At 42.7% G+C, this 26,078-nt stretch overlaps 1 protein-coding gene across 1 annotated transcript in view; it reads right to left on the bottom strand.

Annotated features, from left to right (window-relative positions):
- The window catches only part of GLRA2 (glycine receptor alpha 2), a 1,032,607-nt gene that overhangs the window by 554,798 nt on the left and 451,731 nt on the right, over window positions 1-26,078 (bottom strand). The window contains exon 6 of the mRNA XM_086934355.1: window positions 15,052-15,189. Coding sequence (XP_086790481.1) covers window positions 15,052-15,189 — 138 coding nt within the window. The remainder of the gene's footprint in view (window positions 1-15,051; window positions 15,190-26,078) is intronic.

Below are 26,078 nucleotides of genomic sequence, written 5' to 3'. Positions count from 1 at the left end.
TTTGTAAATGTGAGGGGGGTTTAGATAAAGTTATGCCTCCAATAAGAACATGAGAGATGTCTGCTGCTAAATGAGGAGGTGACATTTGGGGGGCAGTGTGTATTTGTAAAAAGAAATGCAGAGCTCCAAACTTTGTCTTAGGGTACTTTTGCTGAATTCCAAGGTTTCCATAGCCATTTTCTTCCTTTCACTACCCTGAACTTGCTTGCAGGTTTTTTTTCATCCCCTTTTCTGCCTTCATCATTGCTTTCTCATCTCTCTCTTTTCTTCCCTTTCTGTCTTTCTCTCTTGCTTTGGGTCATGGCCTGTTGGTGAAATATTAGCCTCAATCTCCTAAAATAAGTGCAGGTGGGTAAGCCTGAGTAAGAATCCATCGCATAGGAGAGTGGTCTCACCTCTGGAGAGCGCAGGCAGCAAAAGCAATCACATCTACATGAAAATGTGATGCAAATGGAATATTATGCCTGGTTGAGTAGGCTTGCAGTAGTGTTAGTTTTTTCACTCCTTGGGTAAACGAAGCTTTATGCTGACAATAGGCAACATTGTCTTATGTGCAGTGAGTGTGAATCTTCTGCTTTAATCAAGTGGGTTAGCTGTATACTCGAAATGCGCTCAAATGTATTCGTGATAGACCTGTTCAACATATATGTGAGGGCTTAAGATCTGATGTCAGTTCTTGTGATGCCACTTCCTGTGGATTTATTTCCTGTGATTCCATGTGTGATGTCATGGGCCGGTATGTCACTGGCTACTGCCTTACTAGGTTAGTCCCCCCATCTTCTTTTTTTAGGACTTGTGCCCTGAGTGAGATCAACAGACAGGGAATGTCTGGTGGTGGATTAAGGAGGCCTGAGGTGAATTCAAGTCTATGCAGCCTTGGTTGTTGGTTCACTGGCGTTTAATGGAACCAGCTTGGGGTTTCAGAGTAGAGCTTTGGGCACAGGCACTTATTCCATTGCAAATTAAGCAGTGGACTCATTCATTGCATTCTCCTTTTATTTTGTGTAACAATTACAATTTTCTAGTCTGGTATCTCACGTTAAGCATCCTTTTTCCTACCTCCTTCTCATGCTATAGGAATCACATCTCTTTCTATCGCATGTGTGTTAAGTGACTGCCAGAGTACCCAGGATTGCATACCCGTATCTCTCCCCTCAAAAAAAATCTCTAGTTGTCATATATTCTTCAAATGTTTTCTATCCAGTTACTTTACTATTTAGGTGGCTTAAAAACAGTGCTTAATTTGAGCCTTTGGTTTCCAGTGCTCAGCACCAGCACTTAATTGGTTTCTAGTGCTCGGTACTGGCACTCAATTGTCAAAACCCAACTTAGGGCAGTCTGCGTCATGGTTGCGCTGCTCATCTAATTTTGAGATGAGCAGAACAGCAGTTGTTTATGAATACGATTTACATTAAAAATTGCTAGTACCTTGTCCTCAGCCTTCGACTGTGTAAACAGGCGGAAGCTGTGGCAGTCCATGAGGGCGAAGGGGGTAGACAGTGGTATTGTTAACTTTTTGTTAGATCTCCACAGCAATACCAAAGCTAATGTAGGATACTCGCAAGACCTGAGTGTCACAAACAATTTTGATATTAGAAAGGGTGTCCGTCAAGGATGCATTTTGGCTCCCTTTCTTTTTAACTTTTATATTAATGATCTGGATAGCGTTCTAGGACTGAAAGGGGCCTTCAAGCTCTTTTAAATGCTTTTAAGTCCTTCATGACAGATAGAGACCCAATGATTAATAATTCTAAATCATTTATCATGCAAGTAGGTCAACAGCCCAGAAGAAATGTTCTATTCAAAATAGATGAAGTGGTAATTCCGATATCAAAAACATTCTCCTATCTTGGGGTCCTTTTTGATACTAAATTAAATTAGGGCCCGCATCTACTTAAAAAGAAAGGAGAACTGGTCAGGGTGAATGCCTCTATTTTTAATTTTGCCTCGAAATTGGGGAAAAAACCTACTGGCGCCATGCTGCAACTTTATAATGCTAAATCAGTGGCAACGGCCGTTTATGGTAGCGAAATATGGGGGTATGTCGGTGGCGAGCAGTTGCAGATCACTGAAAACTCCTTTATGAAACGTCTTTTGTGCGTTCCCTCTGGCACATCTAACCTTGCAGTGCACGAAGAATTGGGGACACAATATATATGAGATATCTTTGCGCTACGCCCACTGATCTGCTGGATAAATCTGTGGCTGAACCCTGATATCCCATTGACACACCTGATAGTGAGGGACTGCTTGTCTCAGGACAAGGTACTGGCAATCCCATGGATAAAATATCTGAAATCCTGTTTCTCTAGACTGGGGCGCTTCGATTTGTTTGAAAATCCCAGTCAGAATGTCAAGGGGGACCTGGAGGCAACTAAACGGGACTTCCTCATGGTCAGGAAGACACCGAGGGAAGGCGTGGAACTCCAGAAGCCGAGTGTTAGAAAATATGTTATGTTGAAAATGTGTGTAACTACTGAGCCGTATCTATTGGGTTCCCTGTCTTCTCATGAAAAGTTTTTATTAACCAGGTTCAGGTTGAATCTTTTTCATCACCTGCTTGTTAGGCCAAAAACTGCTAATTTGAATAAGACTGCAGCTTCCTGCGACGGAAAGTCTCCACAGGATATGCTGCATTTTATATTTTTATGTCGTTTTTATGAATACCCCAGTAAGCGCTATCTGGTGACTCTTTTAAGAAAGCTTAGTTTTACTCAGATCAGACCGGCCTTGATGTATTTAAAACTCTTGCACAATGATAGTATTCTCCAAGTGACTGAATTTTTAAAATTAACTGTTAAATATAGAAAATGTATGGATCTGTAGTGGCCCTCATGTAATGAATTTTTCCAATCTCCTGGCTTTTATGTAATGAAGAAACTATACCCTTGCACCTTTTGCACTTTATCATGATATGTGATTTTAACAAAAGTATTATGAAATGTGAGTATTACTGTATATGCACTTTTATGGTTTTGAACAAAAACCGAAATAAAGTTTATTTGACTTGACTAGTACCTTCCTCCCCAGTCATTCCTTTACCTTGTGGGACCTGGAATAATTTTAACTGTTGCACTTGCAGACAAGAGAGATGGTTAGTAGTTGTTTTGGCAGCCATGCCAAAAGCGATGGGTGGTGCAAGTTGCAGCAGCCTCCTGGTCAGGGCCCTGGCAATTATTATTTTAAAACTCAAGCACTGCATGAATGTGATGCCTCGTTGGTGACCCTAGCTGTCAGGATTCTGACCTCACTTGTGTTCCCTGTGGCCAGTGCACATCCGAAGTAGCTTCTCTAACAGCAAGGCTGCATATCATCATACACACGCCCTACTCTGAGAAATACTGTTTGTGTAATAGCATTTTGCACACTCATACGTGCCTAATGAAACAATGGGGTATATGTACAAGAACTTAACGCCGCTGTAGCATCAATTTCTGTTGCAGGACTTAACGAAAATGAGATGCAAAGTAGGCGTTCCTGTGCAAAAACTGCTGCTAACCCCACTTCGCGATATTTACAATGAAATTCCCATATGGTGATAACCCACCAAAACTGCAGCTAGGTCCAGTTAGAGGCAGTTTAAGACCAGAAAACAGCTGATCTTAAAATTGTTGCAAACACTTGGGGCCTCATTTCAAAGGTTTTGGTGCTGGATAGCGCTGCAAGGAACATTGACGCCCTGTGCCAAAACAAAAGGACAGGGATTCGCCCTATCAATAAACTAAGATAGGGCTTATTCCTGGGCCTCATTCATGAAAAGTGTTGCATCGCTGCAACAAAACAGCATTGCAACACCTTTCACTGTGCCATCCTTGCGACACCATGGATGTAACATATTCAATGTACGGTACGCCATGTCGCAATCAATGACAGATACATCTGGAATCCTGACGTATCTGTCAGCTCTTAAAGTCACCCATTGCTACAGTTGTGTAGGAAGCAAGACGCAACTCCACCAATACATGGGGCAAGCCTATAACTATGTCACTGCATTACCCTTATGCCTGCTGTGAGGCAGGCGTAAGGTTTTGACGCAGTGGTATCATAAAATTGTTGCAGTGAAATCTGATAGACTTCACTGCATCAATCCTACAAGGCTTTGTTGCATAGGAACGCCCACACTGCATACTGCATACATCATACCAGATGCAGGTATAATGTGGCACAGGGCTTCATTAGGTCACGCATATGCCTAGATGTGTCACTTTGTAAATACGGTGCAATGTGGTAAAAGATTCACGCTGCAAAGTATGTCAAGAAAATGATACACCAGCGGCATTAATCTGCCGGAAGGGGCCCAGGAGTAAGCCCCCCTGTATTTTTCCCTTACAATGCGCACAATGGCTGCCATGCGCCAATGCAGGCACCCTTGTGCCACGGTGAAAGGGTGTATGTGTTACAGAGTTGATTGATGTTCTTGTTGCATCTCTACTCAAGACGTCTGCAGGTGCGTCTGGACCAGTGGAGGGTGGGAGTGAAAAAGTTGGCCTTCTTGGATTGTTTTTTGCCTGGTCTTTTCTTGAGGGGTGCCAGGGTGTCAGCACAGTTGGAGATCCATTGGTGGAGGTTGCATGCTGCGGTGTTGGGGTCTATAAGCGTTGGCGGAGTGGTGGTGCTGAGGGAGTTGACAAGAAGTTCTTCAGTGGCCTTGATCCAGCTGCAACAGGGGGCGATGATGTCGGTGGTGTACAGTGGGCGTGGTGAAGACATGATGTATATAATGATGGTCGGTCCAGGAGAGTTCTGTGGTGTGGCTGCAGTTGAAGTTCACGCTGGAAGAGAATATGGGCCCAGGAGGAGGGTGGTGTTCCGGTCACTGGGGTTGTCCAGGTGGAACTTGAGGTCTCCGAGTAGGATGTAGTCGGTGGATGGGAAAGCCTGAGGTCTACAATGGCATCTGTGAATGGGGGTTCACGGCCCAGGGGGCCTGCTGACGAGGGTGTCACGGAGGGAAGTGTGGGGGTTGGTCTGGATCTGGAAGTGGAGGTGTTCCATGGTTGCAGTTGGGTCATTAGAGTGCGTGGTCAGTCGAAGTGTGCTTCTGTAGATAACTGCAATGCCTCCTCCTAGATGGTCGGGTTGGTCCTTGCGGGTAATTTTGTGACCGTCAGGGATGGCAATGACAACGTCTTGTCCAGAGCAGAGGTTGGTTCAGGTTAATGTGAAGAAGGCGATGTCTGAATAGGTGGTTTTGAGGAGGTCCCAGATTTCTGTGGCATATTTGTTGTGTGACTGCACATTGAGGATGATGCAGTTGAGCCGGTCAGGTGCGCTGTTGGTCGCCTGGGCGGCAAGAGGCGCTGGTGTACTGATGTGGCAGGAGGTGCATTTGCCGTTTCGGCAGGCGCATTGTGCAAGGGTATTCTTCGGTGATGCTAGATTGCAGGAAGCATGACGTCCAGGGTTGAGGGCGAGGAGGGTCCTGGCGTTGTAGCGTGGAGTGTCTGATGGCAGCGTCACTTGTGCTGGGTGTGGTGAAGTGGCGGACTGAGGCAGACGGGCATGCCTTTGGCTTACCTTGGGTGCACCAGTGGCACGCCCGCTGGGCATGGGCCCACAGCATCCACCATTAGGTTGTGCTGCAGGGGGGCTGGACAGCTTGGAGATGGGAAACGCGGGAAAGGACACTGGAGGGAGTGGGGATGAGGGGGATTGCAGCAGCAACGAGGGAGAGGATATGGAAAAAGGAACTGCAAAAAAGCACAGGAAAAACAAAGCCAAGCAAAGATAAAAAAGACAAAGGTAGAAAAGCAGCAGAGAAGAGCAGGATGATGAACAGTAATGGTAGAAAAGAGGGACATGAGGGGAGTCAAGCTACAGACCACTGGACCACCAGGGATGAGGCGCAGGCAGGAGCCGGGGGGTGGAGGAGGATTCGAACACCTGACCTCCGAGTCAAAGGAACCAACAGCACCAGATGAGGACAGCAGCAGCATCAACCAGATGGCGCAGCGCTGTGGGAAGAGGTAGTCCACTAAGGGTTAGTCCCCTGTGCACCCAAAAGCAAACTAACAGGGGGCATGGAAAGACTTCACCACCTTGTTGCCTCTTCTGATCTACAAGTGGAGACCAGATTCCGTGTTCCCCAGTTGCCCAGCAATTAAAGGGGGATCAAGCTGCATTCCCAAGGGCTTGGGCCAGAACCAGCTTCCATGCCCCTAGCAACCACTGCCACAAATGGCCGATCTCAGCTACTTGAGCCAGTTAGTGGAGTCCCCCAACAGTCTTGTGCAGTGCCCTCTGTTATGTAAGTCAGCCGCACCACAGGGATTGCTCAGGGCACAGTGTGCGTCACCCACAGGCACTAGGCCTGGGCCCAAATCGCCTCCTGGCCTCCTCTGCTACGGGTTATCACCTTCTCCTCACCTGGACATTGACCCCAGGGCTCAATGCACTGCACTATCTCCAAATCTGTGACTCAGCCAGCAGGAGCCTCAGGCAGGTGGGATTTCACAAGCCTGGGTACAGCAGTCGCCACCAGGTCCACTAGGGAATCTCCTGATGCAGGTGATGCAACAGGGCCCCCTTAGGCATGAAGTTGCAGCACTACCACCACACAAGTTTGGCGCAGCTCAGGGGCCTCACCCACTACAGCGTCCGGTCAGTGCAACATCCTCTGGCCTTTGATGCAGAGAGGTGCGGCCCACCATTGGTAATCTCCTCTGTGCACCCCGGTGTAGTGGTGGTGCCTGGTATGCAATGCAGACCTCCTTACGTTGGTGCGCAGGAGCGCCTAAACTGTTCACAGCTCCAAGGTGTGCCAGGTGGTTTTCTCACACAGGTCAGCAATGCGACTCCAAGCGACCTGCCAGGCTTCACCACCAGGTAAGGGCAATCACTGACACCTCAATGTCTACCACCACTACCCAGTAACTCCACAGCACCTCTGTCTCCCACTCCGGTAAACGGACGTAGGCCCAGCGACGCCTCCGGGTACTGTCCCAGCTTTCAAGCTTTTGACTGCCATGATGTTGCAAGGCGGGCGCCACAAAAAGTGACGCATCGCTGTTTTTTTCCCAGTGATGCGTCTCGTTTCATGACTGTAGCCCTGAATCTGCATTTCCTCTTTCCCTGTGGCTGGTCATCCTGGCTGTTGGGGGTTCATGGGGGTTGTTGATCTGTGCTGTGCTTGACCCTGGCTGCTCCATTCTGCATTCCATTAGTTTTTTTTCTATTTTTCATTCGAAGTGTACTTATAGGCTATTTCTGCCTCTCGAGGCAACGAAAGTCACGTTGGGCTGACTAACGTGATTTTTTTTGCCAGTAACGGTTTGGCCAGTTGTCTTCGGCCGGCCAAAAATTCATGCGCACTTAGCATGTCCTCCTCCTGGCTGTATTGCATAGCCCGGTTAGAGAACATGCACAGGCTTCCAGTCATTGTCCGAGCACCAAACCATGGTGCTCAGACCAATCACAACACTGCTGTTATGCTGATGACAGCAGCGTCATGATTGGCTAGGCAAGTCTAGGAGCCTGAGTGCTTCCTGCTTCCCTGCGTTCAAGAGATGAACAGAGAAAGGAGGAGAGGCGGCGGCCAGCCTGCAGGTAAGTGATTTCTTTTTAATCCCCCACAGCCCCTCACCCCTGTTAAATAGAAGCTGCTACCATTTGGAGGCCAGCAAGTTGAGGGATATGTAACTCAGAATGTTCATTATATTTCAAAGGTTTGAGTTCATTGAGGAACCGCTCTCTGAAGTAGAAATGGGGAATAAGTAGAAACGTGCTTGATAAGCATTAGGTGACCAAGGACAAATCCGCAATATATTTTAGGAGATTTATGTATAATTCATGTTCCAGAAAAACACTGACAGAACGTAAAATAGTTCTAATTGATACAGCATTGCTTTACGATATGAGCTATGTAAGTGTAACTGGATTTAAGAACAATATTCCTTTAATGTTTACATAGCACAAAACACCACAGTTTTCTTAATTCTAAGCACAGTCCGTAACAGGTGTTTATATGACAACATTTATTGTTACTCATTTAATCAACCTTTGAAAGATGAAAGGCTTACTTAGCCCTGCCAGAATTCAAACTCATAGCCTGCAAGCCATGACAAGATCTGCAAAGTGTGCTAACTCACTGAGACATCAGAGTTGCTATTTTGCAACAAAATGGGTTCTTTGAGTGGCTTAAAGTGACAAGATACGTTCTTTAACAATATCTTCCAACAGTGGCATTTGTTGAGCTATGTGATATACACTAAACGTGCCCCTTCCAGGCAGGTCTGGTAATATAACACACCTCTAGAGGCCTGGAAACAGAATATTCTGATTTATATTCATGGGAAAAATTAGCAAGGAACATTATATTATGAGAGGCAATTAGATAAAAACACTTTTTAGATGGATAAACAAAATAAGCGTGTTAGAAGTCTTTACAATTTTAATTGCTTGTCTAATTATATTGTGTAAAAAATGCTTAATAGAATCACACTAAGAAATCTTTAGAACAGATGTGGAAGCATTTGCTGAAAAGCTTGTGGCCATGTATAAATAGCTAATAAATATATTTCTATGAAATTAGAGAGTCTATATACAGGGCAACCCTTCAGATGCACTGTTCTGTATGGCCTGCGACCAGGAAGTTAAGCAAAAATAATTCCAAGATGGACCCAAACAACTATCGCTTAGTAGCCCTCCTTGACAACGAGGCGAAATACTTTGCGGGCACCATCTTAGAGGAAATCGCACTCTGGGCTGAGTCAAACCTGATCATACCTCTAAACCAGACCGGCTTTCGGAAAAAGACCGGCACAGTAACTAACATTCTTGCCATCTCCTTACTTATTGATTCAGCAAAATCCATAAAACTCCTGTTACATCTGTGCTATATCGATTTCAGCGCTGAATTTGATAACATCGAAAGAGTCAGACTTTGGGGGAAATTGGCACAATGGGGCATATCACAGACGACTCTAAACATGCTGAAGCTTCTTCACACTGACACCTGGGTGCAGGTGAAACTAGGAAGCAGCACCCATGTGTCCTCAAAAGTTCGCACCACCAAAGGACTTAAACAGGAGTGTGTGTTTGCCCCAATTTTGTTCAACCTCTTTATGGCGGACCTACCAAGACTGCTTGACACCTGCAACTCTCACTTCCTGAGGATGGGTGGGAAAACTTTGAGTAACCTCCTGTATGCTGATGACTTCGTATTGATTAGCCATACCTACATCGGTCTCCAGCAGCTTCTGATGGAAATGCATAATTATGCAACAGAAAACACCTTAAAAATAAACCTGAGTAAGATTCGCACTATGTCAATCAACACCAACTAAAAACAACAGAAGACTTGGTCTCTTGGCGGCATAAAAATCGAGCCAATCCGTGAATATAAATACTTGGGAGTCATTTTTGATAGAGAACGCTTATTTGTGCAGCAGAAGTAGGAATCAAAAAGGAGAGGAGCACTGATTGCCGTGACGCTGAAAAATATAGCAACCAAATTAATGAGACCGACTCTGACCCCCTATTTGAAAATCATCCAGGCGAAGCTACTCCCCTCGATCACTTACGGCAGCGAGGCTTTGCGGGGCAGAGACTAAAAAAACCTGGACATTATACAGGTCAAAGCTTACAGATCAATGTTTTCACTCCCACATTATACTTCGCCAGCTCAAATAAGACTGGAGTTCGGCTTGCAAAAACAAAATCTAGCCAGGCACGGAGCATACATTATCTGCTGCCACAAACTTAGATCCGCCATCACAGGCACTCTAAACTCCTTACTTTGGCAGGACATACAAGGCAGGGACATATCTCAAGCAAGATCTTATTTGCAGGCAGCACTAGGAACAACCAAACTCAAGGAGCTTTGGGACATGCAACTAGGGCACCTTTAGAAAACTAGTCTGGAAAAACGTCAAATTACTTTCCTTATTAGAGGACAAGGCTGGTTTTTCCAAAAGATCCCACGCATGGATGACCCATAACTCATATCAATCTTTGACACCGCAAACATACTTTAGTCAGGGATACCCAAAAGCCACAAAAGTGAGGTTCATGAAACATAGATTAGGCATTCTGCCAAGTACAGAGCATCTTACACCTTGGCTCAAAACCGATGGCAACTCGGCCTGCCCACTTTGTAACTCAAATAAGGGGGACATTCTCCATGTCACCTGTCTTTGTGAAGAATTACAACAAGCCCGTCAACAGCTCCTCAAGTTTCACTTTAAGCAACAAGGGATCAGCACCAGAAGGCAAGCAGTGCTGGCCTGCCTGAATCCTGCAAACACTAAACTGAACTGCAGATATGTCAAATTTCTTGCGATGGTTGAGCAAAGAATTCTAAAACTACCAAAATCGGGGACGAACAATATAAAAACAGGCTAACAAGCAGACTGATAGAAGAAAGTAAGATGACCCCACTGTGCCGTCTCCGTGAAAAAGGCGTACAGTCAGCCATACTGAACTTTTTATTGTATGTTCACTTTTTAACGGTTTTATAGTATGATATTTTATTATCTTTTGTAACATGTTTGCACTGGTTTTAATTAACTATGCATAATAAACTTTACTTTACCTTACCTTGTGGCCATGTATAAATAGCTAATAAATATAGTTCTATGAAATTAGAGAGTCTATATACCGGGCAACCCTTCAGATGCACTGTTCTGTATGGCCTGCGACCAGGAAGTTAAGCAAAAATAATTCCATTGGTGATTTCTTTGCCCTTGAATGTAGCAGGACCTCTTGCCTACTCTGCCAGTCTACTTCCTAGCCTGTAGCTGATTGTCCCTTCGATCGATGGCTTGTAAACCATGAACTATGAGCCGTGTCCACTGATAGGGTAACATAACATGGATTTTATTTCAGGTCTTCTATATGGCACGAGGGATTTGTCACTTACATAACGGAGATATATATACCGGTTTGGCGCAGGCAGTCTGATAACCAATACATTACAACAGCATGTGGAAATATAATCAAATTTTTTAGACTTGATCCACATGTGTGCAAGGGGGTTTGGGCTAGTGATTACTTATTTTATTATTTAGTGATAATGCGTATAAATCTACATTGTACCCTACACATGACATATGTAATTAATGTGCTGAGTTCTCATCGACTTAGTTTTGTACATTTCTCATCATGCAATCCTGCACACCATAGGAAGAAAGGATAGCCTGGGCACTTGCTTTGCATTCAGTGGACGACTGTAAAAAAGCCTTTGTTTTGTCTACAAGCGACTGTTCTACGCCAAGACATATTCTGATGGACAACTCAGCAGTATGCCATGGACTTGGATACACACTAACACGAGGTCTGCACTCATTTCGCATATGCTAGATAAGTGATGTGCTGGGATTTCGTAGGTTTGTAAAGATTGACAGCAAATTCAATGTGGTCTCTTGTTAGCCCGTTTATACGACGTACTATTCACTTCTTATTCTCTTGCTGTATAATAAATATATGTTTATACACCACTGTTGTATTCTGTGGCTCCTTAGTGCCAAGGGGGGCCAACCTAAACAAATAATCCTGCTCGAGTGTCTGCCAGGTATGGACTCATCTCTATAGTGCCATAGGCCAGTGGTTCCCAAACTTTTTCGACCCGCAGCTCCCTTGTCCTAATAGGCAGTAGGCCGCGGCTCCCCATCATGTCATTTGTACCTCGGAATACTTCCAGTTTTCTCCCTGAAATGAATTGGGATGAATCCTATGAAGGTATTATAATCATATTTGTAACAAAATTAAAATATAACAGTTATTTATTAAAAAACTTTAAATGGTTAAGTGAGAAACGATACAATAAGTATGCCAGGCATGCTGACAACGCAGGAGTATGGCACACTCAGCACATGGCGAGAGAAAGCAGGACTTTCCAGCTCAGACAATCTCTCTTTACAAAACCTGGACTAGCAGCTGGAAATGCTAATGTTATGCACTGGAACATGTGCAGAAGCCTGCTTCCATGGTAAAATAAGGAATAGTTGCACCGCTTATCTGAAGGGGGTCACGCTAAACCGGTTTAAGGAAAACCAACTATGAGTCACAGATTCGAAGTTGTAACTGCCACATACATGCCAACTGACCCGATTCAGGCGGAATACTCCCGGGTTTGAAGCCAAAAATGGCTTCATTTTCGCTGTCTCCGCCTGAAGTTACCTCGTCATCAAATATAAGTCACAGGGGAAAACACACTCCCCCGATTAAAAACCTCCACGTTACTGTTCTGAAATGTTGGCATTTATGATGCCATGATTAGACCCACAGAGTTTGATGCCTAACCTGCACGTGAGTGTTTCTTATTATGCTAGTTAGTATGAAGAATCTAACTCTTCCAACTTACAAAAAACTCATTTTAAACCATCGCTAGCAGTTCCAAGTAACCAGGATTCGTCCCGCATTCACTGAGGTGGTCAACCCTCCCCAGAAACACTCCACAGGCCTCTTGGTCCAAATTCTCGTATAAGCAGAACAAAAGACTTTCGGAACCCCCTCTGTACATGTTGATTAATAAAAAGTGCTCTAAAATTATCTGCCCACATCTGATATAAACCAGTGTAGGTAGTAGAAATAGTGCAATCAAACTCTTGGGCAGATTTATGATGCCCTTGCACCTCTTTGCGCCGCAATTGCGTCACTTTATTTGACGCAACGGCGGCGCAAACAATGCGCCCTATTTACAGCGTGACGCATCTAGGAGATGCGTCACGTTGTAAAGCCCTGTGCCATAAGGAGGCGTTCCTGCGCAGGGGGGGGCGTTCCAGCGCAGGAACGCCTCCTGAAAGTGGCTGAGTGAAATCTATGAGATTTCACTCAGTCACTTTCAGGCCAATGCTGCGTCAAAACCCTGCGCCTGCTTGAAGCAGGCTTAGGTCTTGACGCAGCATTGTGAAGATGGGGCACCCCCGAGCCTTGCTGGAGCTGCGTCGCGCTTGCGACGCAACTCCAGCAATGTGCCACCTTTCCGGCACAGATGCGATGCCGTTTTTGCACCATGGTGCGCCGCATTGTAAATGCGGCGCACCATGGGTGGCGGAGCTGTTGCGCACTGTGGCGCACATTAACTGGCGCATCCCTGGGGATGCGCCAGTTAACATAAATCTGCCCCAGAGTGAATAATAAAGGCCTCCTTCCTCCCATGCGCTAAGACACCGGGGAAGGGCCAACCACAAGTGTGAAGGGCGGCAGCCCTCTGAGTCCAGTAGTCAGAGTAATCAGTAAATATTAGCAGCGCTCAAAGGGAGAGCAGCGGGGTCGGGCATGTGCAGCGAGGCCAGCATGTACGAAAGCCAAGTGTTGCAGCCTGCAATTCAAAGCTCTGAGCCGAGCAGCCGCCTAATAATCACTGCCTCTTCCTTCTATAATGGCAGATGAATTAAAATGCAGGCTGCAATACTTTGCTTTGGCACTTGCTGGCCTAGCTGAACAGGCACGGCTCTGCTGCTCATCCTAATCCTCAGAATTAGGATGAGCAGCTGGGCCGGGCCTGTGCAGCGAGGCCAGCAAGTGCCAAAGCAAAGTATTGAAGACCGCGTTTCAATTCAGGTGCCATTGATTATATTGCATTCATGTCATAGCAGCAGCCAATGCTTACTACAGCCGACAAGGCGCATGTTTACGTGTGAGACCTACTTGTAACTTTATGGGGAGGGTCCCTGGAGGCTCGCCCGAACACGGGCAGAAATAACGCTCGGCATCACTGTGTATGCCTGGCCCCGCCTAAGTGGAGGTTATGTGAAGCATGTACTGCTGATTCTACAGATGTTGCGATGTGTCTGCTGGGACAAATCAATCCTGACGCCGGCTGACCAGGAGGGCATCAAAAGACTCACTATTTTTAAATTGCTGTCATTGCAAAGAGAGCCGCGGAGCACAGTTTGGGAACCACAGCCATAGGCCATGGGATGGTTAGTGACAAAGCTTAATTTGAGCCGATGGTTTCCAGTGCTGCACAGGCACTTAATTGTCAACACCGGTGCTTGTGAATGTCTGCCACAAGGAGGCGCTGTACGGCTAATTTAGAGGTGACACAACACCAGTTAATTATTAATTCAAAATTCTTCAAAAATGACTATTACCGGCCGCCCAAGCCATTCTTCTAGCTTCGGGGGCCTGAAGTAGCCAGCATTGTCACACTTGTAAGATTGTGATGGTTAGTAGCTGTATTTCTACTACTATTGGCAGCATGGCAGGGGCGACGTGTGGTGCAAGCTGCAGGGGCCTCCTGACAAGAGCTCTGGCAAGTATGGTTTTTTTTTTTTTTTTTTTACAAATTAAGCACGGTGCCTTGTCTGTTTCCCTGCTCTGTGAATCCATAGGCTATCCACATGATTCAGAGAGCTAAAACACCTCTCTGTGATGCAGGCAATGCCTTTAGCTTGCAAATGGGCTGCGTCTTGATGGTTTTCACATTTTGATATTAAAGGTATTTTCCATCAACCTCTTACATCTAAGAAGGCATGCAGATCACACGGACTTAAAATGGACCTAATTCTTCAAGACTGAAGGGTGCATAAACCATCTACTTAAAATCATCTTCGATCTAGTCTCACATAAAGTATTTTGAGACTGCAGAAATGTGGTATGCAGTGGTTTACTTTTCGCCTAATGCAAACTAATGATGTTGCAGTGCAGAGTGAGATGAGGGCCTGTCTCCGATATCCCTTCCACACACAGTGTAACTGCACCAGTATGCAAGTCACCCTTTTAAACCTCTCATTGTTAATGGCAGTAGAGTAGGTTGGTTCAGTACTTTGGGACCCGATTTTAATGCCAGAAAGGTTCTGACGCAGTTTTGGAAAAAGAAGTCCGAAGTAGAAGCTACCCCAGTTTGGGGATGAGGGCCCCCTGCCTCCACTGACCATGGTGATGTGCACTTGACACTTGTATGCTGCAAAACTCCTAAATAATGTTAAAAATAATGTATACATTTGCGAATACAGTGTAAAGTTTGAATTGAAAGGAGAAGCCATGTAATAACTGCCCTGTTGACCTTCAGCCTGTAAGCACGGTAGTGGTGGATTTTACTTGGATGTAGTTGCTGTAGTGAATCATAAGGATTGTACGTCATACACATAATATGTGAACACTCACCAGTGTTGTAATGTTTCGTGCAATCACCGAGCTCATTTTCTTTTTTCAGGATGAATTGTGGCAGTGTTAATCCATCTGCTACTTGGACGGGCCCGACGTCCAACCACTCGAATATGAGGTCATGCATTGTATACCCAACTAGACGAAAGAAAAGCAACAGTAGAAATCAGCCAAATCACAGTTGTGGAATCAAATGTTCCAAAATGTCACAAAAAGCATTACAAAATAACATTTCATGTGAGTGATGATGGTTTCTACGAGTAGATAGTACAAACCGAGAGCAACAATCCATTTCAGAAAATTACAAAAAGGATTGCATATTTCTAATTCTGCACCAATATGTGCATTCATAAGGAGAAAGATAAAGACTGATATTTGCCTGTGGCATAGTCCTCCTAAATAAAATCTAACAAGTTCTACATTTAAACAATCTAAATACCTTTTTAAAGATGATTTCTCATTGGCAAGTGGCTAATTAGGCGCTAAAGGCAAGTGGAACGTATCTGATCACACACTCCCAAACTCTTGTTAAATCCATCACCTCACTGTGCTGTCTCTCATGTTTACATTTCTATCATGAGTTATGGCTCATAATAATGAGACGTTATACAGCTGCCTGTCGTTTCAAAGACAACTTGACACAACTCGTTCATAAAGAATAAATTAAACTGAGTGAAAAGTAAGAACAACTGGTATCAAAATCAGTACGTTTTGAAAATTATTTCACAGTCAGTTACATTTTTCCATCAAGATATGGAGTCTGGGATAGTACAACTCTTAATTTGACACTAATCTAAAGGAGAGTGAGTATATTTCAAATGGTGATGCACTTTACTAGCGAAGACAGAGTTAGGATTACAGTAAAAACATTTTTAGCACAGGACATTTTCTACCCAAGGGAAAAGAAGACCTTGAATTCAATCACAGAGTGGGATTATCTATTAGTGTGGTGTTTTCACAAACTCTCCACTGCCCTGAAAGATTGATATTACGAATAGTTTGATTATTAGTACTGTTATTGATTACTGTGTCAGTTTACAAAGTGTTGTACATAAGATTACAGTGTAACTCCTATGCAGAGGGAAGATGTGATAACATAATTACAAGTTAATGCTGGTCTAATTATTGTCAGAAATTGGAGTTCTAATTTCGGAGTGGGGAAATCTCCCAACATAATGAACACAATCTGGCTAGTTCTCAAAACAGTTTTAGGAGAATTTCTGTTCAACCTCTGGCATTAATGGTGCAAGCGGCAGAACATTCACCAGAGAAATGCTGCTAAAGTTCAAGCGGTACCAACAATTCCAAAGTCAGGAATACAACGCAATAAAATTCCCATAACTATTTCTAAAACTCAAGACCAATTCCAAAAGAAAAAACATAGCTAAATAATCAAAATAAAATTCTTGTAACCAAATAATTTTTTTTTAGAGGATGAGATTTAAAACAATACAATGCAATACAATACGTTTTTATTGTTGAATGAATAAAAATTCTTACAATAAGAAAAATAAAATTACCCAAAATTTGCATCACAAATTGCAAAAAACAACACAAAGAATATCGAAATTAAAAGAAGTTAAAACTGGAGCTCTACTCGGAACCCACCTCATCTTACAACATAGGAATTTAGAAAGTGTGCTTGGGATCAGCGGCTAAAAGGATAGGGACAGGGCAATATATTATATAATCATTGGGAGACCTCTAACTGCTTTCTAATTTCCTTCATGAATTTGAGACCCCGACAGGTCAGGATTGGGGATGAACCTCCCAGCCAGAAAATAACGGCCTGGCAACTCGATCTTATATTCAAGTTGTTCAATATGTCCCGTATAAGCTGTCTTCTAGATACCATGAAGGCTGGGCATACACAAAACAAATGAACTAGAGATTCTGTTTGATATCCGCAGAGTCTGCATTTTGGGCAATCGTCGTGGGGTTTCCAGGAAGGTCTTAAATCCTTGGATTCATGAAGGCCCATACAAAGATTGATAAGGTATTTTTTTAAATGCTGGCTAAAATGAATTGCCAAGTAAACCTGAGGTTGTTGGAGTGAATAGGAAGAAATGACTGCCCGGGCATGACGTTGATGGGACAATGTTTGTTTGTCTTCCAGTAAAGACTTCCTTTTGGCATTAGAATTTACAATTTTGCAGAAACTGACTTGATTTGTTGAATTTTCCACTGCTCCTTTCAAGTGGATTGAGTTCGTGGTTGGATTGGAACAACAAAGATTTTCAGAAGAAGATGAATCCATTTTAAAATAGAGTTTTTTTACGTGGTCTTCCCAGCTTTGTTTGCTAATGCCTGGGTCCTGCGATATTATTTCTGTGTTGTTTAATTTATTAATAATTCTCCAAAAGTCCCTTGTGTTATGCTTTTTACTGGCTAATAGCAATTTCACCCACGTCTCTTCCTTCTGTTTGGTCTTGGCTTTCCACACCATTTTACAATACTTTTTTCTCATACTCCTAATGAGTGAGTAGGTTAGTGAGGGGCGCTGGATGTTGCTCCTTGTTACCTTCCATAGTACCTTGGCTAATTTTTTCTTTTCCTCTCTTATTTTGTTGTTAAACCATGGTTCCTGTATAACCAGTGAGACAATCGGCCACATGCATCATTGTTGCCGTTTGCAATACCTTAATTGTGAAAATTAAGGAATCGCAATTAAGAAATCTCAAAATGCTATGCATTAAGAATTTGCAATATTTTTTGCGATTTCTTAAATTTCCTTAATTGCGATTCACAATTTGCGAATCGCAATTAAGGAATTCCTTTCCATTGATTCCTATGGGCCTAGAGGCCCATAGGAATCAAAGTAAAGTCATTTTCAATTTGCGATTAGCAATGTGCGAATCGAAAATTGAAAATGCAATTTCAAGGGTGCTGGGGGGGGACCCCCCTGCACCCCTGAAATTTAACTTTAAGTGCATTTTTCACACACACATGCCCCAAGGGCATGTGTGTGTGTGTAAAATGAAACTTTCAAAAATGCACTTTTGTGCATTTTTGAAAGTTTTCGCAAATTGCCATGAACGTCAACTTCATGGTAATTTACCTCTCCCTATTTGCGAATTCGCAAATTGAAAATGTTCATGCATTGCATTTAAGAAATCTAAAATTGCGATTTCTTAAATGCAATTGCAATTTTAGAAATCGCAACATGATTGCGATTTCTAAAATTGCGAAAAACATGATGCATCACAATTTTGTCAATTGCATTCGCAAACAGCGGAAAATAGCGATTCACACCGTTTGCGAATGCAATTCACAATGATGCATGTGCCCATTTGTGCGGAGCAAGGGGAACTGAGTGTTCAATGGACAGGTTCTCTAACAGATTTTCCCAAGTTGAAACCTTGTCTTCATTTTGATCATTTTCGTGTAGAGCAAAGAAATCGCTTGCGGATTCGTGGATGGCTTTAGTTCCGCTGCCCCTCCAACACAATCTTCGTAAATTGAACTTCTCTGTGTGGTGGGAGAGAGCAGTTAATTGGGCGGACTCCGGCACCCCTATATTAATCCAAATGATTTGAGGAAAATGATTACTTTCAGGTCACATTACTATTTCGTAGCCCTCCACTGAGTCAAGCAATTTGTTACTAACTAAGGTAAAGTCAATCTTTGAAAAAACCTTGCCACTCATATATGTTGGAGCAGGTGTCAATCCGCCTGAAGTTCCGGGTTTTAAGATTGTTAGTCCCAGCGTTTTCAGTTGTCTTGAGATTGATATGGTGGGCTCTGCCAGAGTACTTTATCTTGAGATATGAATATTCGGATCACCGTGAATTAAGTTAAGGTTAAAGTCTCCTGATAGTATCAGTAAACGTTGAGAATTTGTTTTCTGAATAGTTTTGATAAGTTCAGTAAGCACGGCCAATTTCTCTTTTTTTTTCGTTCGATCAGGGTGAATGTAAATGTTTATTAATAGCAGTTGGTGGCAGGGTTTTATAGAGAACTTGGTTACCTGCACCCAGCTTAGACCCACGTCCTGTTTTTCCAGCTCCCAATTGAATTTCTGTGAGATGTATGTGGATAACCCACCACTGGGATGCCCAAACTTAGATGTTCTCTCGGCAAGGATATGATGCTCGGTGAAGCCAGGAATGGCGGGGGTTACCAGATTCCAGGTCTCTTGTAATAGTAGGATGTCGTATTTGAGAAAAAACAATTGAGTCTCGCTGTCTTGGTCCAAGCTGCTAAATCCATGAATGTTCCAACTGCAGATGCCTATTTTGGGCATTTTGACCCCGTCCTTGAATACGTGTTTTGGCTGTGTACATTGGTTTGAAAGTTCATTATTCTTAGATATGCTTTTGGTTAAGGGTTAACGGAATCCATGACCAGTCCTGGATTGGGGACCTGCCTAGACAAGGTTGCATTTGGAATGCGTCCTGGCCGCCGTCCTCTTGGGCTAGCGTAGCTGAGAGGGCACCGTGGAGGCACGAAGTTTGCTTGCGACTAATTATGTCCTCACTGCTTGTAATCTGTGAGCGTTTTTCAAGTGGGAAGGGATATCTCCTACGTGTGTGTTGTGTGACGATGATTCCCCAGTGTTCAAATGATTCTTTATTTTCAAAGATTCTTGAGGCTATTTCCTTGGTGGCCCAAGTTGTAACCGAAACCTCAATGTTTGTTTGGTCTCTTTTTTGGCCGAACACTACTGAGACAAGTTCTTGGAAAGATATGCCTCTTAGCTCGGGAACAAGGCAAAATCATTTCAGTAAATTACCTCTATTTAGGATGTCGTGCAAGCCCTTTGACTCATATTCAGGAGTAAATGTCAACATTGGTTCTAGATCTGATGTTGGGCTTTTCGATGATTCTTGAGGGCGTTTGATGGAATGATTAGGATTGGTCACTGAAAGTTTTTTTGTTTTTTTTATCACATTTTGTGTTGAACCCTTATCGCTAGTGTCCCTTGCGGGGCAGAGGGTTGATGGTAACTTGTGATTATTTTTAAATTCAATAGCCAGATGTGATTGCACCGTACAGTTGCGGTTTTGTCCGTTTTTGGTTATTAGGATCGGGGTGATGTTCCTTTGTGGGACATGGGTTCCTGATTTATGTTGAATTATTTCCGTTTGGTCCATTGTTCTTTGTTTGGTGCACTGCCGGACGTTCCCCATTTTGGTTATTTTTATGCGGGGCAAGTCATATATACTGAGTGGGCATGGATTTGGCAGCTGCCTCGTTGGGTCCTGCATGATGTTGTGGCTCCATTTAAGTTTGTTGTTGGTTGCCCATAGGGGCATATTTTTTCGAGCGAGTCGCTCCCATCTGTTGTCCTGTTTCCTTTTGCGGGAGTCTGTCTTAGGTTTGAAGTCAAACAAAAAGTTTTTGCCAATGATGGCGGATCTGGGGCGAGTGTCAAGGGTGATTTTGTATTTGTACAAGCTGTTGGTGCTTTCTGGGTCATGCTGAGTCCCTCTGTAGATGGTTGGCCAATACCACAGGGCTGTACCCACAGTTTGGAATTTTTGGTCAAGGGTTTTCCCAGGGGGTGAAGATGGCCTTCCGACAGGGTAGTGACAGTATTAGAAGAGGTGTTTGCCGATCCGTTGACTCTTGGCTAGTTGGTCGGAGTTTTTGAAAAGAAGTTGTCAATAGTGATCCCTTGGTTACCTTTTAATTTGGACCTAGCTTTCCTCGCTCTTTTCCTTTTACTTTTTTGTAAGGTTAGCAAGGAGCAGAGGTCCAGGATTTACCATATCTTTGAACAAGTGGATGGTCGAGTTCGAGGAAACTTTGTTCTGGGCCTTTTGGTGGGGTGGCGGGGAGGGGGAACAAAGAAAAACCAAAGGGGGTGATGGACGGAGCGTTGACAATACAAACACTCACCCCCAGTCAATTGATCATGTATAACGTCCCACTCAATGTGTCACAAGGGGCAATCTTGTAATGGAATATTTCGTGGATAATGCACTGCAAACTCTCTGCTTGAACCCATTAGCAAATATGTGGATCACTTTCTTAGGCCATTAGTGTGTGGACTGAGATCTTATGTGAGAGACTCCGCACATATTATATCCCTGGTAGAGGGATTGCCCTTTTGTGAAGAGACTCAATGTCTGGTTACTCTAGACATTGAGTCTCTTTATACCAACATCCCCCAATATGACACAATTGAAGTCATTGACGAACTTTTGTCTAGCCATGACTTAAATGGGGCTAGTAAGGAATTCCTTGTGGATTGTGTCCGTCTAATTCTAACCAATAATATGTTTTTATTTAAAAATGAATATTTTAAACAATTGAAGGGGACCAGCATGGGGGCCACATGTGCCCCTAGTCTGGCCTGTCTTTATGTTGGCCATTTTGAAAGTAAGCATATTTATAACGAAATGGCACCTTTTTTCGAGAATGTAGCGGGCTGGTACCGCTACATCGACGATATCTTTTTCATTTGGGAAGGAACTACTGCTGTTCTGGAAGAATTCCTTCAGTGGATCAACCTGGGTGACCCAAACTTGAGGTTCACCTCTACCTATAGCACTATCAAGGTTGATTTTTTAGATATCTCCATCAAGAACGTGGATGGTGCATTGGCGGTCAAGCTGTTTACCAAGCCTATGACTAAAAACACGCTCCTCCACTACTCCAGCTTCCACCCTAAATCACAGAGGGAGAGCATCCCCTTTAGTCAATTCCTCCGGCTCAGGAGGAATTGTTGAGATGTAAATGATTATTACAAGCATGCAGCAGTTTTAAAGAAAAAGTTTCGTGATCGAGGCTATCCAAAAAAACTTTTGTCCAGTTCCCTGAAGAGGGCCAGATTTTATGACCGAGAAGCCTTAATCAATAAAGCTGACACCCAGAAGAGCCCCTCAAACAGAATAGTTTTTGCGACGAAATTCTCCCACATTAGTAATCAAATTAAGAATGTAGTCAATAAACATTGGCACATTCTTAATCATGAGGAAGATACAGCATTGGACAAACCGCTTTTTGCTTTTAAGAAGAATAAAAACCTGCGAGATCTTTTAGTCCATACCTACAAAGAGGAAGGAAGAGAAAACCAAAGAACTCTGGATAATACCACAGTTGTTGGTACCTCTAGGTGTGGGAGCTGTAATATCTGTGATCAGTGCATGACGGCTACTGAAATCACATGTAATAAGAAAACTATAAGATGTAAAACTCACAATAACTGCAAAAGCAAAAATATAATCTACATACTAAAGTGTCCTTGTGGGCTTTTTTATGTTGGCGAAACTGGCAGAGAAGCAAGGATTAGATTGCAAGAACACAGATCAGCTATCAGGACCAAAAAGATTACCGCCCCAATTGTTTCACATTTTTTGGAGAAAAATCATGGTGAATGTGATTTCAAGTGGTTTATCTTGGAAAGAGTAAAAATAGGTAAGAGAGGTGGGAATATCACAAACAAACGCAAACAGAGAGAACAATGGTACATTTCCTACTTTGACACGGTAAGAAATGGACTAAATTCACGGGAAGAATGGGACAGGCTGATTGGGTGATGTGAAGGGTATGTATATATTATAAATCAACACTGCATCCCAATAATCTATATTACAGGTCCTGATATAATCCGTTTTGATATAGGTAGAACCATGTCGACAGATATTCTTAAACATGTTCGGAATTAGGAATTCAATAACGATAATATAGTTCCATGGACTGCTTATAGCGATTTATTGATTGGCCCTGTAAGCGTTTTGATGAATATATATATATGATAGATCGATTGATAAATGGGGGATCTATATTTCTGTATTCTAAGAAATAAGTAGAGAGAAATCGGACACATTTTTTGTGTTGATATTATTTCCCTGAATGAGCGGGTGAGATCACTTTTTTAGTCAGCCCTCTTGTCTTGGGCTCACATTGGTACATAAGCGACCTGATTAATGTATCAACAAAAATGGGGCTTTATATTCCAAGGAGAGGTCTACAATAATTGATATTCTAGAACCGTAATGGTTCATAGACGCATGTATGCGCATGCGCGGTCTAACTAGAAAAACATAATTCTCTGTAGAGATCCCAAGCGCTAACTATTAGAGGAAGAAATTATAAATGTTATTTGCGCAATAAATAATAACCAGCGAGAACAACTATCTGCAAATAAATCTGTTTTCGCGCAATGATGGCAGTCATTTATCGGCAAGATTTTCAGCTTACGAAAAGCTCCTTTCTATGTCTATGCTCTACTCGGGCGGTCGCATTGTTACTTCCGCATTCAGACGCCAGGAGACAATATTTAAACGGCGTTTTTCCCTCGAGTCGGATAGCATTCCACGGAGAAGTCACGCGGGAAGTCTACTTGTTCCGTTTTGAAGGTACGTGATAGCTCGCAAAGGGGGCACCACTCTTAGAATAATTTTCTGGGGGATATTAGCCCGATACTGAGACGTGTCCACGCTTTGTATATTCTATAGGAGCATCGGCCACCATTGAATGGGAAGACTAAGACAGCCCCATTTTATCTTGGAGTTGGCATAAAGATTACATAATGTGAGTATCAGCCTGGTTTAGCTTAAAAATATATCTAACCAGATGTATGCAATATGGGAACTGAATATATCCCATTTAACTCTTCTCCTAGTGCTTCCATATCGGGATGTTTTTATCGATTTAACCATATTACCGCGTGAATATATGATTTCCAGACGTCATTAGTAAGTTGAATATCTATTTCATTTCTCTTAAATGTTGTGTTTAAAACAACACGTAGAGTGACACACCTGCTTAATTCTAGGACACTGTGAACAACCGGTCGTTGATTCAAGCTGTAAGGAATGTATGCGCCCACTATTGAGCGGAATATATTACATAAATTTTAAGTGAGTATTCACTTTATGTACTTCCTGATTTATTGAGACTCTTTTAGGTAATAAAATCAAAACCTTTGGCTAAACTACCTTGGTAATTACTGGGCCGTAGTAGATTAATATTGACTAAGGTAGCGAGTGTTTTGGTCCGTTATTTGTTTAAAAACTTCCCATTTCAATTCTGATAAATCGAGGGTCACTAAGATGTATATTTTTATACATTTCTTTCAGTCGGTATATACCTACGGCACAGAAAAGACGATTCTTTGCCGCCACTCAGCAGGCGATATTTGCACCTTTTAAGACTATTAAATTCCCTATGAAGGTCAGTACTAATTTCATATTGGGATATTTTTGTGGTATAGCCAGGGACTGTTAAGGGAGATCAAACCCTTTTGATAGAAACAACCTAGGCTAACTTGGAATCACAATCACCACTTTGAAGAAAACTTCTTAGTCTGATGTGGTAATATAAAGTATTTTCAATCAATAACTGATATAAACGCACAAATGGATATTATTCCTGTGTTGTAACCAATTGAACACAATTGTAGACTGTAAAATACGCCATGTAGCGGTTACGTGTTGTTATTATCCAAAATGTAATGCACTGGAAATAATTGTAGGATAGCAAATGTTATGACTTTTTAAATGTTTTGTAATGTTATAACTCCTTAAATGTTTTTTGTAATGTTTTCTATGTAAATGTCGATGACAGTTGTTGTATTGTATTGAGCAGTGGCGTAAATTTTGACTAGCAGATGGATTTTAGCTTTGTGTATAATTCCTATTGATAATTTTGAATTTGGTGATGAGACATGTTTCTCTTTTAAAAATTATAGTATTTCTGGGGAAGACAGCTAATAATTTCCTGAAGAAGACGGCTATATCTTTCTGGCTCGTCGAAACGCGTTGAGGATTGGGGGAGAGAATTCTAATCACTAACTAAGGACTATTCTGACTGATGCTGAATATAACGTTTTTGTGTTCCTCCTTCCCATTTACTTTAGGAACTTGTGTGATGAACTGTAAAGAGTAATTGTTCCTTATATTTACTGTTTTCCCTTGATTGTGATTAGTATACTTTTATTTCGGTTTTTAACTAATATTTTAAATAAACTTGTGCACTTGGTAATTTATTTGCTGTTTCAGAATTTTGATCACTACTGCATTGTTTTTAAGTTTGCTTGTTTTGTGTGTTATATGTTTGATATTATGCTATTTTGATTATTGAGGCCAGAGGGAATTGCTTTCTTGACAAAGTCAACAGTTGGTACCCCATCCCTTTGGTAGAGGGTCCCTCTCTCTTTTATTAGAGATCTAGTGCACAGTCCCTGGTGGATTGGAGAGCTATTGAGTCTATAAGACTCCATTATTGTATATTGTTACTAGTGTGATGGATCAAATTAAGACCTTTGGGTTTAGTGATGACCAATTACACCGAATTATGAGTACGAAAAGAGGCAATAAAATCACCTTAGTATCAGGCAAGGGTGAGAACTGGGGTAAATTACTAAACCTGAAAAAGAAACTAATCCGCACTGAGGCACATGCGGATTTTCTAGCCGAATATGTAAAGTCAGGCATTATACCGATCGGCTTACAGGTTCGTAATGAACCGGGTCTATTCACAGATAATAAGAAGTTTCTAGAAACATGGACACTGATCTCTAACAGGTGTAGTAGAGATTGGATGCTCCTTATTATAGAAACTGTTCAAGGACTCATCATACTGGAGCAGGAAGAAATAGAAAAATTAGAAACAGAGCTAAAAGGATGTCCTGCGCTGGAAGAAGCGAAAAAGAAACTAGCTGACATAAACAGAGATGTTGAGGGATATAGCGAATATTTGATTAACAAAAAAACAAATAAACTGAAAAAAGACATCGAACGGTTCTCTGTTGAAAATGTATATCCCTTTCTCAGAGAAAATTACTATCAAAATAAGAACGATGGAAATTGGGATAGACCATACACTTATCAAACTTACTCCAGAGGTGGCAATAGACGTGTCACATTTTCGGAAACCTCAGGTTCCGGTAGTGAGGAAGAGGATTGCAATACAAATGAAACCGGTAGAAATGTCCGAGAACAGGAAGATTTTTTAGAATCCCGCCCAAGGAGAACCCAGCGATTCAATGGGAACCGAGGGCGAGGACAGTTCAATGGGAACCAAGGACAAGGACGAGGACAATTCAACCGGGGCAACTCCCAATACAACCGTGTACC

This window comes from Lissotriton vulgaris, chromosome 8, assembly GCF_964263255.1.
Source record: "Lissotriton vulgaris chromosome 8, aLisVul1.2, whole genome shotgun sequence".
Lineage (NCBI taxonomy): Eukaryota > Metazoa > Chordata > Amphibia > Caudata > Salamandridae > Lissotriton > Lissotriton vulgaris.
The sequence above is the reverse complement of the archived record's forward strand: the minus strand, read 5'-3'. Positions and strand labels throughout refer to the sequence as shown.